Raw genomic sequence first — 16,755 nt, 5'->3', positions numbered from 1 at the left:
TAGTAGATGCAATTCACTGTTTTAGGCACTTGGGAGTTTAGCAGCTAATGTTCCTGTTTTCATGGAGCTTATATTCCAGTGGATAAAGAGAGGCAGCAAAAAAACAAGAAAAACTTCAGTTCATTATTACGTATACTAAGAAAACAAATTGGATGATGTGATAGAGTGTGACTGAGCTGCTGCTTTTCTTTGCCTGCCTGGTCAAGGAAGCCTCACTAAAGAGGTGATGTTCTGAATGAGAAGTAAATGACAGGGAGGACCCGACACATGCAGAGGTCTGGCAGAAGGGCACTCAAGAAGAGGAGCAGTTCGTAGAGAGGCCCTGAGCTGGGAATGGATTTGGTGTGCTTGAGCAGAAAGGAGGCTGTTGCCGCTGTAGTGATTTGAGCGTGGCAGGTGGGGATAGTGTTAGGTATGGAGGTCGACAGGGGCCAGACTGTCTAGGACTTGGGACCCCAGGGTAATTAATTTGACTATTTCTGACTGCACTAGAAAACCAACAAAAGGTTTTAAAAGGGCAGAAACACCGTCTGAAACAGGGTTTTAGAACGCTCTCTCTAATTGATTGGTGGAGAAGGGATTCACTGGAGCAAGACTGGTGTCAGAAAAACGTGTTGGATGCTTTTATGGTAGTCCAGGTGAGAGGTGGTGCCAGCTTAGTAGGAGGATGGCCACAGTGGAGGCAGTGAGAAGATGTTTGGGAGAGAGCCGAGGAAAAGAAGGATGCAAAAATAGTTCTGGTTTTTTACTTGAGCACCCGATTCAGTGGTAGTATCAATAATTGAAATGTGGGAGACTGTGAGGTGGAGCAGGTATGGATGACGGGAGGAGAACTCAGTGGGGAATTACAGTTTGGTTTTGGACATGCTAATTTTGAGATATCTATTAGACATCCAAGTGGAAATGCTAATTAAGAATTAGAATTAGATACAAGAAGTTCAGGGGGAAAATGAGTGCTTGAGATGAGTTTGAATTTATATGTATGAGTAGATGAGAGAAGATACAGATGACAACGAAGAATGGAAGGTCTAGAAGGAAGTCTGGCAGTCCCTGATATTTGGAAATGTAGAAGAGGAGGAACAATGAGCAAAGAACATGGAAAAGAGCATTTAGTGAGGAAAGAGAAAAGTCAGGAAAGTTGGAATAATGGGAGTCCATGAAAGAGGATGTTTTGAGGTAGAAGAGGAAAATCATGTCAAAGGCTGCTGACACTTAGAATAATTATTCACTTTGCAATTTTTTGGCCAAGGGCTTCACATGCTTCTTATTGGGTTTCTGTATTTGGAATACAGTTTATCTCTTGTGTGTTTTACATGGAAACTATGAGGATGAAATAGAGTTGATTTTTGGTATTACTCTTTGAGATCCTTTGAAAAAATATGGAACTAAATTGGGCTATTTAGCTATTACAGCTGCTGATTCTGAGTATTTGGGACACTTGTGGTGGAATATGTCGTATAGATTCCTATTGCTGGTGGGACTTCTGTCAAGTGCTGGCTGGCTTTGGTTTCATGTGCCAGCACTAATTCAGTTATCTGGAGCCACTTAACTTTCACTAGCAGGCTCAGCCTAACCCAGGCTTCAGAACCAGCTCTGCTCTTAGGCAAGAAAACTGTAAAAGCCATTATTGAGCTGTAAATATCAAGGCAGCATTGATATTAACTTGTCTTCACCCTGAGGTCTGTGTAAGTGGCTTTGGCTTTGTATCCTACGAAAAAGTCTCGAGTTTGTGTCTTGGTTTTCTACCTGGTATCCTCTGGCTCACTTGGGTCTGGAGTTCTCTTTTGATCTCCTCTGCCTCTGGAAGTACCAGAACCCTGATCCTAAAGGGTAGATTTGCATCTGATCTCTGATACCTGCTCGGCACTCACCTTTTTTTCTACTATGAAATCTTGGCCCCATTTATTCCCATCCCACCCCAGAGTTGTTGTTAACTCTTCTTCTTCTTATTATTATTTTAATGTTTAGTTTTGAGAGAGAGGGAGAGGGAGAGGGAGAGGAAGAGAGAGAGAGAGAGAGAGAGAGAGAGAGAGAGAGAGAGAGAGAGAGAGAGAACAAGCTGGGGAGGGGCAGAGACAGAAGGGGACAGAGGATCTGAAGTGAGCTCTGTGTTGACAGTAGAGAGCACGATGTGGTGCTTGAATTCATGGAACTGTGAGATCGTGACCTGAGCCAAAGTCAGACACTTAACCAACTGAGCCACCCAGGTGCCTGTTCTTAACCCTTCTCCTGAGACTTCCACCTTTCACCCACTGCTGGACTCTCTTAGGTTGTTTTATTTTAGATTTCCCTTTTTTTCCTGATTGCTAGACTTTCCATGTTTACCTTAGGGACACAATTGAATTTTGCTTCAAATCTGTGTCTATATAATTCATATCTAACTCACCCTGTTACTTATTTAACCACATTTCTTAGGATCTTGTCTTCAATTTGCTTCAATTTGGAATGACTTGAAGCGTTAATGGAAGCATTTTTTTTTTTCAAAACTGATACTGACCAATGGTATGCAAAGTGGACTGCTTTGAAGAAGAAGGAAGGAATCCACAGATGTTCTTTACTCTAAATAAAGTAGGCATTAGGGAAACACAGATGAGTAAAATGTAGCCTCTTTTCTTGAGGAAATATGTTTTTAAATATAGTCCTACATAGATACTTTACAGCCAGTGAATTCAGCTAGTCACATTGAAAACTATTCCCTGTTTATGCGACCCACGTACTCTATTTTCAGTGGAGCCCTGTGCTCACAAAACATTGCTATTAAAACACTTCAGAAGTAAGACCCAGTTAAAGTATTGAGGACACCAGTTCTTAGAATAAAGATTGACAAGAGGTTATGTGCATGTGTTCCATAATTATTCTTTTTTACTTAACCTTGATTAATTGCAACATATGCATGTTTTTCCACATGGAAGGGGCATATTGGAAATATTTAAATTGTTATGGTCGTGCTGTGCTTTTCACAGATGATTGGAATGCTGCCCGGCATAAACCATCTCATCCTTCCCCCAAACAACTTGTCAGTTGTTTAACCTAGCATAATTTGTTTTTCATGACCATTAGAAATGACAGTGCTAAAATGTTTTACAGGGAAATAAAAATAAAAAAGAGTGATAGCTCTGATTTTTTAATACTCTTCTTTTTTCCCCACATTCTTTGATATAAAAATGTATCTTAACCTTTGCTTCAAATGTTGGCTGTTTTCTTTTCTTTTTTAAAAAAATTTTATTTAATTTATTTTTTAAATTTACATCCAAGTTAGCATATAGTGCAACAATGATTTCAGGAGTAGATTCCTTAATGCCCCTAACCCATTTAGCCCATCCCCCCTCCCACAACCCCTCCAGCAACCCTCTGTTTGTTCTCCATATTTAAGAGTCTCTTATGTTTTGTCCCCGTCCCTGTTTTTATATTATTTTTGTTTCCCTTCCCTTATGTTCATCTGTTTTGTATCTTAAAGTCCTCATATGAGTGAAGTCATATATTTGTCTTTCTCTGACTGACTAATTTCGCTTAGCATAATACCCTCTAGTTCCATCCACATAGTTGCAAATGGCAAGATTTCATTCTTTTTGATTGCTGAGTAATACTCCGTTGAATGTGTATGTATGTGTGTGTATACACACACACACACACACACACACACACACACACCCCACATCTTCTTTATGCATTCATCCATCAGTGAACATTTGGATTCTTTCCATACTTTGGCTATTGTTGATAGTGCTACTATAAACATTGGGGTGCATGTGCCCCTTTGAAACAGCATATTTATCTCTTGGATAAATACCTAGTAGTGCAATTCCTGGGTTGTAAGGTAGTTCTATTTTTAATTTTTTGAGGAACCTCCATACAGTTTTCCAGAGTGGCTGCACCGGTTTGCATTCCCACCAGCAGTCAAAAGAGATCCCCTTTCTCCGCATCCTCACCAACATCTGTTGTTCCCTGACTTGTTAATATTAGCCATTCTGACTGGTGTGAGGTGGTATCTCCTTGTGGTTTTGATTTGTATTTCCCTGATGATGAGTGATGTTGAACATTTTTTCATGTGTCGGTTGGCCATCTGGATGTCTTTGGAGAAGTGTCTATTCATGTCTTTTGCCCATTTCTTCAGTGGATTATTTGTTTTTTGGGTGTTGAGTTGGATAAGTTCTTTATAGATTTTGGATACTAACCCTTTATGATATGTCATTTGCAAATATCTTCTCCCATTCTGTCAGTTGTCTTTTAGTTAAATGTTTGCTATTTTTAACACTGGGTAGACAGGAATGATTTTTAAAACTAGGAGTCTTATTCTGCAAAATGAAAACATACTATGAATTTCAGCAATACAGGTTATACTGAGACCATAGAATTTCATGGATGCATTATCAGGGTTTCAGTGATAACATGCACATAAACTTCATCCTTTATATGAGCCTGTGGCTAAGTTGGGCTGAAGTCTGGAATTGTTTGAGGAAGAGACCATTTCATGTACCCAACTACCAAGCATTTAGAATAAAAGGAACACTGAAAACATGCCAAGAGAAGGTGTACCACTGGACACCGTATCTTTCTCTGAAAAAGAATATATCTCAACCATAAGATAAAATTGTTAGGACTTCCGACATATTAGTTTGCCATAGTGTAAAAGTCTCAGGAGACACACATTTACTAGCTCTTAAAAAGTCTAGCTGTTGATCAGCTAGTATAGCCTGTTCTGTAGATTTTGGTTTAGGTTTAGAATTTTCTTCATCCCCAAACTCATGTGAACATTCTCTTAGAGGTGAGTATAGTAAGTGATGCATTACTCATGTGATAATCCTTTTAAGATTTTCATCTACAATTGTATTTTTGGACAGCAGAGAAGTAAAGCTGTCATCTTTTAAATTCTACATTGCTAATAAAGATTTATTTAGGATTCTGTGATGATACAAACTGACTGATAATCCTCCTCAATAGCAACTATGGTCAGTTGTTCAAAAACATTCATGCCACCTCTGCTATCCACCTGTTTATGGTCCGCTTGGTAGGGAGCAGGGATCCCATGACAGGACTGGCTTATCTTGTTTCTAATAACACATACCTTATTGGCAATATAAACCTGTAGCTATGAATTGTAACATATTTTTCTAATGAGGAATTAGGATGTGTGATCTGACTATCACTATACTGTTAGATGCAAGGGGACATAGACCTGGGAGTCTCCAGAACTGGGTAGGGATGGATTGCAGGTAGCTTCCTTCTGGCAGCTCAGAGTAGGTTTTGCCTGAATTCCATCCTGTAGGATGAATTGCCTTCTAAGAGGTTCCTGGGGACCCATAGAAAAGAGGATTTTGTGGGTATTGCCCACTGGTTCTTCTGATATGCTGGGCAGGTATGAATCCCAGTGATGGACATAGATTAGACCCAGTTGACATCCCTGTTATGGTTACTCTTAGGTCACTCATTTTGGATCACTGTGTGTGTGTGTGTGTGTGTGTATGTGTGTGTGTGTGTGTGTTACATTTTGTGGTAGAAATAATAGTGTTTGTAGAGTTTAACCAGTAAGAATATATACAGAAATGTTTTTTTTAAGACATAAAAGGATTTTACACAAATATGGTAAGTCCCTACTCTCACCTAATGAATTTCACCACCATCACCTCTACTTGTTTGTCAACTCTCATTGTTCTGTTTCTTTTCTGTTCCCTTGGAGGAATTGGCATATTTGTTTCTAATTCCTTTTGTCCCTTCCTTAAGATATCACATCAGCACTTGTTTTTTCTCAGTTCTGGATTGCCAACTTTTCCATGGTATGGATTAATGCCATCAACCTATGAACATGTTAGTCTACCCATCTTTATAAAACCCTCCCTTGACCTCACATCCCTCTCTAGTTGCCCCCTCACTTCTTCCTTCTCCTTTACAACAAAAAACGAAAAGAATTGTCTACAATCAGTCTCTACTTCTTCTCCTCCCCTTCTCTCTTAAATCTGTTCCAGTCAGGCTATCAGCCACCCCACTCCACTGTAACAGCTCCTGTCAACCTCCTGAAGGACTCTCAAGTTGCTCAATTCTGTGATCCATTCTTAGTTCTCATCTTACCTGACATGTTGGCAGTATTTGATGGAGTGGAAGGTCTCTTACCTTCATGAAAAACCCTTTCTACTTAGCTTTGGGTCACCTCTTTTTCAATTTCCCTCCTATCTTGTTAACCACTCCTGCTCACTTTATCTCCTGACTTCTAAACATTGGAACACTCAGGGCCTAGTGCTCTGGCCCCTTCTCCATCTAACTCTCGCTTAGTGATCTCATCTCTTGTCTGACTTTAATGAATTCCAAATATATATTTCTAGCTTTGGACTCCTCCCTAGATGAAAGACTAATGTGTCTAGCCCCAAAGGCATTTTTGTGCTAATTAGAAAAAGCTGCTCTTTTCCTCAAGCACTTGACTGCCATCTTCTGGAAAATTTTCGGAATAAATAAACACTTAACACATGACTGCAAATGTGAGTGGTATCTCTTACAGCTGTGTAATCCTCAACCATTAGCAGCAGTTCTGTTTCTCCACTTGGGTGGTGTATAGTGGGCAATGCAAGCTTAATAGGTCCCCAGCCAAACTCCTGATTCCCAACCCCCATCTCCCTATCCTCTTCCTTTCAGTCTTTTCTATTTCAAAATTCTTCCCATTGCTGAGGTCAAACTCCTTGAAGTTGTTCTTGATTTCTCTCTTTTGCCTATACCCCACCTTTAATTCATCAGCAAATCCTATTGTTTTTCCTTCAAAGGACACTAGAATTTAGCCACTTCTCACTCCTCCCACTGCTGCTTCCCTAGTCCAAGCTCCATCATCTCTCACCTCCATTATCCCAGTAGTATCCCAGCTTCCTATCTGAGTCCTTATTGTCTATTCTCAACACTGTAGCCACAGACCTAAAACCTAGGCCATGGGGCACCTGGGTGGCTCAGTCAGTTGAGTGTCCAACTCTTGATTTCGGCTCAGGTCATAATCCCAGCGTTGTGGGGTTGAGCCCTGCATTAGGCTCCCTGATGAGTGCACAACCTGCTTGGGATTCCCTCTGCCCCCTTCCCCACTCACACGTGCATGCTTTCTCTCTCTAATATGAAATAAAACCAGCCAACCAACCAACCAACCAACCAACCAACCAAGGTCACATCAGGTCTCTCCTCTACCCCAAACCCTTCAAGTGGTCTACTATTCAATCAGAGTAAAATTTAAAGTCTCACGGGCTTCACACAAACCAGGTCTGTATCACAGCTCTGACCTCATCTCCTTTCTCTCTCTCCCATATGCTCTGTGATCCAGGCATGTTGAACTTGCTCTTGTTCCCAGATGCTTCCAACTTCACGTATTCTGCTGGGATGTTCCTATATAAAACATTGCTTGCTCCCTTCTTTTCTTCAGTTTTTGCTCAGATATCACTTTGTCATATCAGAGAAACTTTCCTCAACCAAAGCATATAACGAAGCAATCCTCCTGCCCTAGCATTTGATGTTTCCCTTACTCTTCACTTTTCTCCATAAGACTTATCATCTGGCACACCCACATTGTTTACTGTTTCATCTCATGCAGATTTAAACTTTGTGAGGTTAGACACTTATTTTTTTTCCTCCTGCAATTTCTAAAATAGTGCCTGGTGAGTAGTAAGAGCTCAAAATATTACTTGAATAAATAAATGAATACCAGCATCTCTAAATCTTTCTATGGGACCCTATCCTTAAAAAGACACAAAGGTTTGAGAGTGTCCTGCACAATTCTAATCTCCAAATTTCAAAATAAAAGCATTTTTATAGGAGTCCAAGAATGAATTTAAATATAATTTGAAAATTGCATTGATTTTGCCTCTTTCTTTCTGGAAGGGCACTGGTTTCCTATGGAGAAAGCAGGTAGGTGCCCTCTAGTGGCACCGAGAGAAATCTACATTTGTGTCACTTGAATTCTTGATAGTAACATAATTGAAAATATAGTCCCTGATCCAGAAGCTTATTAATTTTATGAAAGTAATAATTATGATAGCTATAAGTCCTCAAGTGTGCATTTAACACAAAATATGTTGAACTGAAAAATTACAGTTCCATTTCTTATAAATTGTTTATGACTCATTTTTACATATTAATTTTTGTTTTCTGAGATCTGACATCCTCTGTTCCTCTTTATTTTTCTTATTGTTTTATCCTCTACTTATCTCTAACCTCTTATGTTCACATGATACTGGCCAATCCCCTGAGTAGATAAATGAAATAAAGGCTCAATTTTCTGGGAATTTATATGCTAATAAAAATGGTACCTGTGAGGGCAAACATGTGAGAGAACATGCCCAGTGATGCAGTAATCTCCGCAGGCCAGAACTCTGAGGCCTCTTCAACCTTTACTGTGTATACTTCAACCATTGAGGAATGAACTCAAGCCTTAGCTGGCCATTTTTTCAAAAGTGACACATACTATATGGAGAAAGTAAGAAAGATAAATATTCATGTCCACCTACATTGACAGTAAAGTCTGAAATGAAGTAAAGTCTCTGATTATCATTCTAACTTTTGAAACGTTAGGCCATTACAGTTCTTTGGGAAATTAAAACTTAAACTAGTTGGTCCAATTCAGGAGCCATGACCTTTCCAGTCCTGAGTAGCAGGGGTGGCTCTGGGAAACCCATGTCTGACATCAGGAGGCCTGAGCAATGATCAGACAAGCATTTTTGGAAGGTGGTAAGAAAAGCTCAGGAAGAAGATGAACTCCTGGTGCTAGAGCTCAGAATAATCCTGGCCATTTTACAGGGAGGAGGCTTTGAATAGCTAGCTCCAGGGGGCAAAAGTTGGACAAAGGAAATACGATTAGAAAGCAGATTTCATACCATCATTAAGAAACGTTTTCCGGGGGCACTTGGGTGGCTCATTTGGTTAAATGATGGACTCTTGATTTCGGCTCAGGTCATGATCTCATGGTTTGTGAGTTTGCACCCTGCATTGGGCTCTGCACTGACAGTGTGGAGCCTGTGCTGACAGTGTGAGCGGGGGAGGGGTAGAGAGAGAGAGAGAGAGGGAGAGAGAGAGAGAATCCCAAGCAAGCTCCACGTTCAGTGTGGAGCACCAGGAGGGGCTTCATCTCATGACCGTGAGTCTAGAATCCCAAATCAAGAGTCGGGTGCTTAACCAGATGAGCCACCCAGGTGCCCCCAAATGGTAATTTTTTTTAAAAGTCTAATAGTGTCAGCTTCCTTTTTGAGTTGTGCTATCATATACCTGACACATCTGGAGGTACGAATAGAAATCAATAAATAGCACAGCAGTTAGTAAGATGTTACTGAAACTTAACCCAATTTTCTGTTATTATGTATAGTTTAGAGTTTTTCCTACTTCCTACTAATTGTTTTTTAGATTGCAGGTAAATATTTTCTTTGATCTAAAACTATTTTTCTTGAGAAATTGTCTTTTCAATTACACAAGTTGGTGTGGTATCTTGAATAGTATATTTTAAAGCTAAGATATTCCATATATTATTTATCTTTAAAGAATTAAGTAAATTTTGTTTCTAAACCATCTTGCCTTCTAAAGGTATCTTTATATAACTTAGCATTCCCTCTTAATAAAGTGGTGATATGAAAAAGGACATGCTAATAAGATTAGTAATAAGATTAGGTAGGCTTTGTATGTACCCTAGACTTAATTTCTTTGACAATCAGATGCTGTTTGCTTTATCATTTGGAGGGCCAACATTCTCTTTAAGTCATGCTTAATTGCTTATCTGAAAATTAGCAAATTTAACATTCTTAGCATTTGTACTATGTTTGATATTTCTAAAGTGTTAGCTGTGTTTCTTAGTAACTGCTATATTCTCTCATTTTAATGGCTGCAGAGACAATATTGGATACTTTGCCTTGTAATTAAAGAAACATTGTTTCCTTATAATTATTGCAAGAATGCATAGATTTTAAGTTGTGCTAATTTGTCTTTTGTAGAGTATGCTGAATTTCTACATTGCAAAGGAAAAAAATTTACAGATTTTGATGAAGTTCGCCATGAGATTGAAGCAGAAACAGATCGAGTGACTGGAATGAATAAAGGCATTTCCTCCATACCCATTAATTTACGAGTCTATTCTCCACATGGTAAGTAAAATAACAAAATTCTAAATTTTTTTCCCCAAAAATCTTTGCATTAATTGACATACATTATTTGTGCAGAAGATGGTTTGTTCTGTCAAAAAGTACCGGGTTTCTAGGATAGTGTTTGGATACTGCCATAAATGGTATGATTCAAAGAGCTCACAGATTTATGGGAAAGCAGGAGATGACTTTTAAAAAGATCAGAATTGAGTAAGTCACTTAAAATTTTTTCTTTATTTTAAACTCTTAGACTTTCTAAGAGGTATGCGTGAAAACTTCTATTTTTTAATATCTTCAGTTTTAGCAAGAATCTTAGAGGTACATGGATGGTACTGTAGTTGAGTCTTCTCCTATTGGATTTTCTTATAGTGCTATATATTTCTATTTATTCTCTTCCTGAGGCATCAACTCTGATTTTTTTCCAGACTATCAGAAGAAACTTACAAATTAGATAACCAGTTCATGGTGTATGATATGGAATAACCTCTATCCTGACTAAATTTTCAGTGGGGCAGATTTTCATGCTGGGGCCACCCCTGTCGTGTGCGGAGAACGATAGCCAGGCTGCTGCTGGAGTCACTGACTCAGGGGTAGTTTCCTGCCCTCCTGGTGGTACTCCATGAGTCTGGGCACATAGCCTGCACCGTAACCTCATGGGACCACAAATGACTAACAGCTGTCCAGTAGGCTGAGCGGCTAACCCTCTCTAGATAATATATAATGCTTTTGAAGGGAAGGACAAATCTTACCCTAAGAATTTTTACACTATTTGAAGGCAATTGTACAAGACCGGCAGCCAGCGTATGCACTTATTGTTCAGTGTTTGAATTATAACACACTAGTTACAGATATGACAGCTCTCTCCTAGATATGCAAATCAGTGCCTTTCAAATTATGTTAAGATAATTATTTGGCATAGCACAATCATGTCATAAAAATAAAGAAAACTAACAAAGCCATTTTGTATTCTGTGCTTTCTATTCTACACACATGAGTTGGAGTTAACAACACACAGTATATAAAGCTGAGCTTGTTTTACTTCTACTAAAGAGACTGGTGATTTTTCATTATTGATATTTTTTAGCATTGAGGGTATATGTAAGACTCCTTTTTTTTCCACACAGTGCTAAATCTCACACTTATCGACCTACCTGGAATTACTAAAGTGCCCGTGGGAGATCAGCCACCAGATATTGAGTATCAGATCAGAGAAATGATTATGCAGTTCATCACGCGGGAGAACTGTCTCATTTTGGCTGTTACTCCAGCCAACACCGATCTTGCAAACTCAGATGCATTGAAGCTAGCTAAAGAAGTTGATCCTCAAGGTGAGTGTGTGGCTTTTAGGATGGAAGAGAATTAGTTTAACATGTCAAGAGTTTGGGTATATTTCAAGGTAACACAAATTCTCATAACTTAATTTCATTATTAATTTAATTAGCCATTATTAATATTGTTAGATTTTTTTAACTTAAGATCCTGAAAGAAAAATGACTAGGGGATATAGTCTAAACCTATATAAATAAATGTAAGATTAAGTGAGATCTAAGAAAACAGATATTTCTAATCCTTATGAACTACTTATTTTAAAAAGCAAATAAAATAAACTGCTGGTACAGAAATCAGATAGTCCCCTCAGTTATTGAAAGAGTTACCTGAATATACTCCCAGTGAAAACTCTTTCTGTTTCATGTATGTCTTGTTTCTTTAAAATAGGAAACCCTTTTAATGCATGTAAAATAGTTTTATTTTTGAGAGAGAGGGAGAGAGAGAGATAGGGAGGGAGGGGCATAGAGGGAGGGGACAGAGGATCTGAAGCAGACTCTGCACTGATGGCACAGAGCCCAACGTGGGGCTCGAACTCACAAACCGTGAGATCACAACCTGAGTCGAAGTCGGACACTTAATGGACTGAGCCACCCAGGTGTCCCTAATGCATGTAAAATATTATTTAGCTTATAATTATTTGAAATAAGCACATATTGTAAAAGCAGAGATTTATCTTATTTATGCTGATGTTTTGATTTTTTTCTTTTTGGGAGCTAACAATAGTTTATCTTCAGAGACCCCAAAATGGGGCTCTGTGTGTGTGTGGTGTGTGTGTGTGTGTGTGTGTGTGTGTGTGTGTGTGTGTGTGTTTAAAGTCATTATGGAAGGGCACTCAATGATGTGTCTATTCAGTGTGGAGATACATGTTCCCCAATTCTAGGAATTATTTTTGATAACTAATTGCCCCTACTTTCTCTGTTCTCTTTATCTGGAATTCATATTATTAGTATGTTAGAACTCCTGGATTAACCTTATTTAAAAAAAAAAAAACCTCCTCTTTTATTCTTTGTCTCTATGTTCTACCATTTGCAAAATTTATTCAACTTTATCTTCAGCTCCTCTAATTAATTTTTCGTTTCTGATATCATTTAAAGAAGTCCCAACAGCATTTTCTCATTTTGTGAATGTTATTTTTATTTTTTAAAATAGCATCATCCTCTTGGTTTTGCAAGTACACTATCTTCTCTAAAGATTTTAATGAGAGATCTTTTGAAGCTTTCCTTTTGTAATTTACAATGTCTCTGAGTCCATTTTTTTCTGGTCATTTTTCTTGGTCACTGTCTTTGATGTCACACCCTTTTTTCAAATGATTGGCGATCTTTTGCTGCTTGCTCAGATACAAGTGTAGAGCACTAATAAGCTGACAGAAATTCTTTATGTGTCTGCATGAGATTCATTGACTAATGGGCATTATCATAGGGTGACTGGGCTGGCCATTTTGTTGGGAGCCTTCCTCAGCTGCTATTAGATGCTACAAGTATTTCCACTTGAGCTGGTCTGATGTAAACCTAATGTCCAGTGTTCTCAGATGGAAGAGGAAGAATTGTTGTCATGGTGACATGGGGTGGTTCTCGCTGTTTAGCATGTAGACTCCTAATGAATCCCTCCGTTTTCATAATGGCATTCCTAAAGGTCTTCCTCAGTCCACAGTCCCTCTATCCTCTTCTGAAAGTAAATCTTCAGTATTCTGCTGAGGTTAAGGAGGAGTAACTATGTGGTTATGCAAGATGGGGGAAAGGGTCTGGAGGTCTAACAACATCATATAGGCATTTTCAGCAAATTCTTCCATTTTTAGCTCCTCTCGCACCCTGGCCTTGGTGCATTTAGTTTTTAAACCTTTCCACAATCTTCATTAGTGATTGTTTTACTTCTTTGTGGCTTCCTTCAGCATCTCTGACATTGGTGCTTGCAACCAAGGAGGTGGAGGTTACAGGTGGCTAGATGGGGACCATCACCAGGGCTCTCCAAAATCAGTGGCGCGGGAAAGCCAGACTAAGGAGTGGGGCTGGGGTCTAGTTATAAAAATGATGCTGTAACAGCCCTGTCTCAGCAACCTTCTTGTCTCACAGGAGACAAAGCCATCAATATCTTATGGGAGCAGAGGTAGCAATTCTATCGGTGGATTCTAGCAAGTGCAGCACAATCGCATTCCTAAAAAGTCCCCTCGAAGTTGAGATGAAACTTCATGGAGAGTACAAATGATATCCCCCAATCTCTGATTCTAGTTTTGTCAGTCTTTGGTTTTGTCTCCTTGGAGGTGGTTCTTTTCTCAGATCTATTCTCCTCACAGGCGGCAAGATGCTTGCAGTTGCCTCTGCCTTACATCCTCACAACTTCAAATATAGTAGAACAGCCAATGGAGAATCTTTTGTTTTTACAAATTCTGAATTTTATGAGAAATATAAACTAAAAGAAAATTGGCCAACTAATATGTCCTGTAAAGTGTCCTCAATTCTTGAGATTCATTTAACATATTCATGTTCTATTTAACTCCTTTTGTATTGAAGGGATTATTATTTTTTTTAACGTTTATTTATTTTGATAGAGCATGCATGCGATCGGGGGGAGGAGCAGAGAGAGAGAGAATCCCAAGTAGGCTCTGTGCTGACAGCTGCCCCCAACACTGGACTCAACCTCATGACCTGACCTGAAAGCAAGAGTCAGACGCTTAATGGACTGAGCCACCCAGGCCCCCCTGTGTAGAAGGGATTATTAATGGCAGTGACTATATCTCACTCCTCAGCCTCCTCAAAAGAAAATTCATTTATGACCCAAAGCAATAACTCTCATGTGATGGCATAACATTAGGTGGGAGCAATTAATATTGGTGGAGGGAATCATCAGTTTACCAGAAAGAAATCAGTCTTTACAATCTCACTGAGAGTATTAACAACGTGTTGTTACAGCATAAGTGAAATACAACATCGAGTTTTAGTCATGGATTTGTAATAGTATGCTACAAATCTGTATCCAGAAGGTTAAATTTGAACTTTTTTGCTAATTTAGGCCTGGCTTATTTTATAAGCCTATTGTTATTAGGTGCTACTTAGAAATTGCCATCTGAATGTTCATGGACTTACCAAAATGAGCGTCATTTCTTATGGATCAGTAGAAGTCCTGCTTTGTCAAAGACAGACCTTCCTTATACCAGTTTTTCATATTCTATATGTGGTAGTTCTTTTTTTTTTTTTTTTTTTTTTTTTTCAACGTTTTTTATTTATTTTTGGGACAGAGAGAGACAGAGCATGAACGGGGGAGGGGCAGAGAGAGAGGGAGACACAGAATCGGAAACAGGCTCCAGGCTCCGAGCCATTAGCCCAGAGCCTGACGCGGGGCTCGAACTCACGGACCGCGAGATCGTGACCTGGCTGAAGTCGGACGCTTAACCGACTGCGCCACCCAGGTGCCCCAATATGTGGTAGTTCTGAGGACAGATTTTTGTAAGTTTTGCAGATAATTGGAAGATAATTTTGCAAGTAATTAATAATTTTTCAGAAAAGAGAAAACATTCAGTGCTACTGTGTGCCATTTACTTGTCTGACTGATTCCTTCATGGTGATTGCTAAGAAGGACAAATTAATCCATTGCCTGAAGACTCTTAATAAGTATGATTCTTGGGTTAATTACTAAAAGTTCCTTGCTAGCCTCAAGGCTTATAATTTGCTTTCACATCCCTCTTTAAATTCCGTAACACTGTTACGCTCAGGAACCCTGAGAACTATCCAAAGGGTTTGCATGATGATCATGTCTCCCTCAGAGATCCATTTTGGTGTGTTGCTAACCTGTGGCTTTGACTGGTCCTGGACATCATTGAAGCTCCAAAGGAAGAGGGTTAATTCTTTCCCAAACCAATAGAGTTCAAATTCTATGTTTTCATTAGTGGTAGAAGAATTAATAGAGAAGGGAAGAAGCTGGAAAGGCCTTAGAATGTGGTGAATAGGGCTATGTTGTATTGGGATTGACAAATAGAGACTTCCATTTACTTTCTGTGCCTTTCTAGTCATTCTGTGAGTATTTTTTAAATATCTGACTCAGAGGTCTAGTTTTCCTTATAATTACCATTTTGGTAAAAAAGCAGTGACATGTGTTGTTTAGATATGTGTTGCTTAATTTCCACATGTTGGTAAAATTCCAAAATTTCCTTCTGTCATTGATTTATAATTTCATTTCATTTTGCTTAGAGAACTTACTTTGTAACATTTCATTCATTTAAAATTTGAGACTTGTTTTATGGTTTAACATGTGACCTGTCCTGGAGACTGTTCTATGTGCATTTGAGAAGAATGTGTATTCTGCCTTTGTTGGGTATAGTGTTCTGTAGATACTTGTTAGGTCTATTTGGTTTATAGTACTACTCAAATACTGGTATTCTGTCTGGCTGTTCTAGTATTGAAATTGAGACATTAAAGTCTACCACTATTATTGATGAGTTATCTATTTCTCCCTTCAATTGTGTCAGCTTTTGCTTTATGTATTTTGGGACGCTGTTGTTAGGTGCATTTATACTTGTTATGTCTTCTTGATGGATTGGCCTTTTGATCATTACAAAATGTCTTTTTTTGTGTCCAGTAACAATTTTTGTCTCTAAATTTATGTTTGATGTTAGTATAACCATTCCAACTCTCCTTTGGTTACTGTTTTCCAGGTATATCTTTTTCCATCATTTACTTTCAACCTATATGTGTCTTTGAACATGAAATATGTCTCTTGTAGACAGCGTGTGGTTGGATCATTTTTTAAAACCCATTCTCCAATATTTGCCTTTTGACCAGAGTGTTAAATCCATTTCCATGTTATGTAATTACTGATAAGGCAGAATTTATATCTGTAGTTTGCTATTTGTTTCTGTATGTATTATGTCTTTTGTTTGTCTATTTCTTTATTAGGAGTAGAGAAATAATTTTTTGTTAAAAATATATTTCCTGCTATACCATTTTAATTCCCTTGTCATTTATTTTAATATTTTTAAAGTTATTTTTTACAGGTTGCCATGGAATTATAATTAACATCTTAACTTCTAACAATATAGTTTATATCTAGTACAACTTAATTTCAACAGTCCACAAAAATTTCCTCCCATGTAGCTCCATTTCCTCCCTTTGTTATGTGCTGTAATCACTACCTATCAACACAGGCATATAACTATTTCTTTATGCAGCTGTCTTTTAAATCAGAAAGGAGAAAAAAGAGTTACAAACCAATAATAACACATTTATATTTTCTTTTACCTACATAGCTACTTTCACCAGTGTTCTTTATTTATTTGTGTGAATTTGAGTTACTGTCTAGTGCCCTTTCTTTTAATCCTGAAAGACTCCAGTTAGTATTTCTTTTTTTTTTT

General features: G+C 38.4%; 1 protein-coding gene across 7 annotated transcripts in view; it reads left to right on the top strand.

The window, feature by feature from the left end:
- The window catches only part of DNM3 (dynamin 3), a 569,424-nt gene that overhangs the window by 136,339 nt on the left and 416,330 nt on the right, over nucleotides 1–16,755 (top strand). For all 7 annotated transcript variants that reach the window (XM_053909278.1, XM_019424838.2, XM_019424889.2 and 4 more), the window contains exons 3-4: nucleotides 9,939–10,088; nucleotides 11,210–11,413. In XM_053909278.1, coding sequence (XP_053765253.1) covers nucleotides 9,939–10,088; nucleotides 11,210–11,413 — 354 coding nt within the window. The remainder of the gene's footprint in view (nucleotides 1–9,938; nucleotides 10,089–11,209; nucleotides 11,414–16,755) is intronic.

This window comes from Panthera pardus, unplaced genomic scaffold, assembly GCF_024362965.1.
Source record: "Panthera pardus isolate Hobbes unplaced genomic scaffold, ASM2436296v1 HiC_scaffold_21, whole genome shotgun sequence".
Taxonomy (NCBI): domain Eukaryota; kingdom Metazoa; phylum Chordata; class Mammalia; order Carnivora; family Felidae; genus Panthera; species Panthera pardus.
Note: the sequence above shows the minus strand (reverse complement) of the source record. Positions and strands in the feature narration are given on the sequence as shown.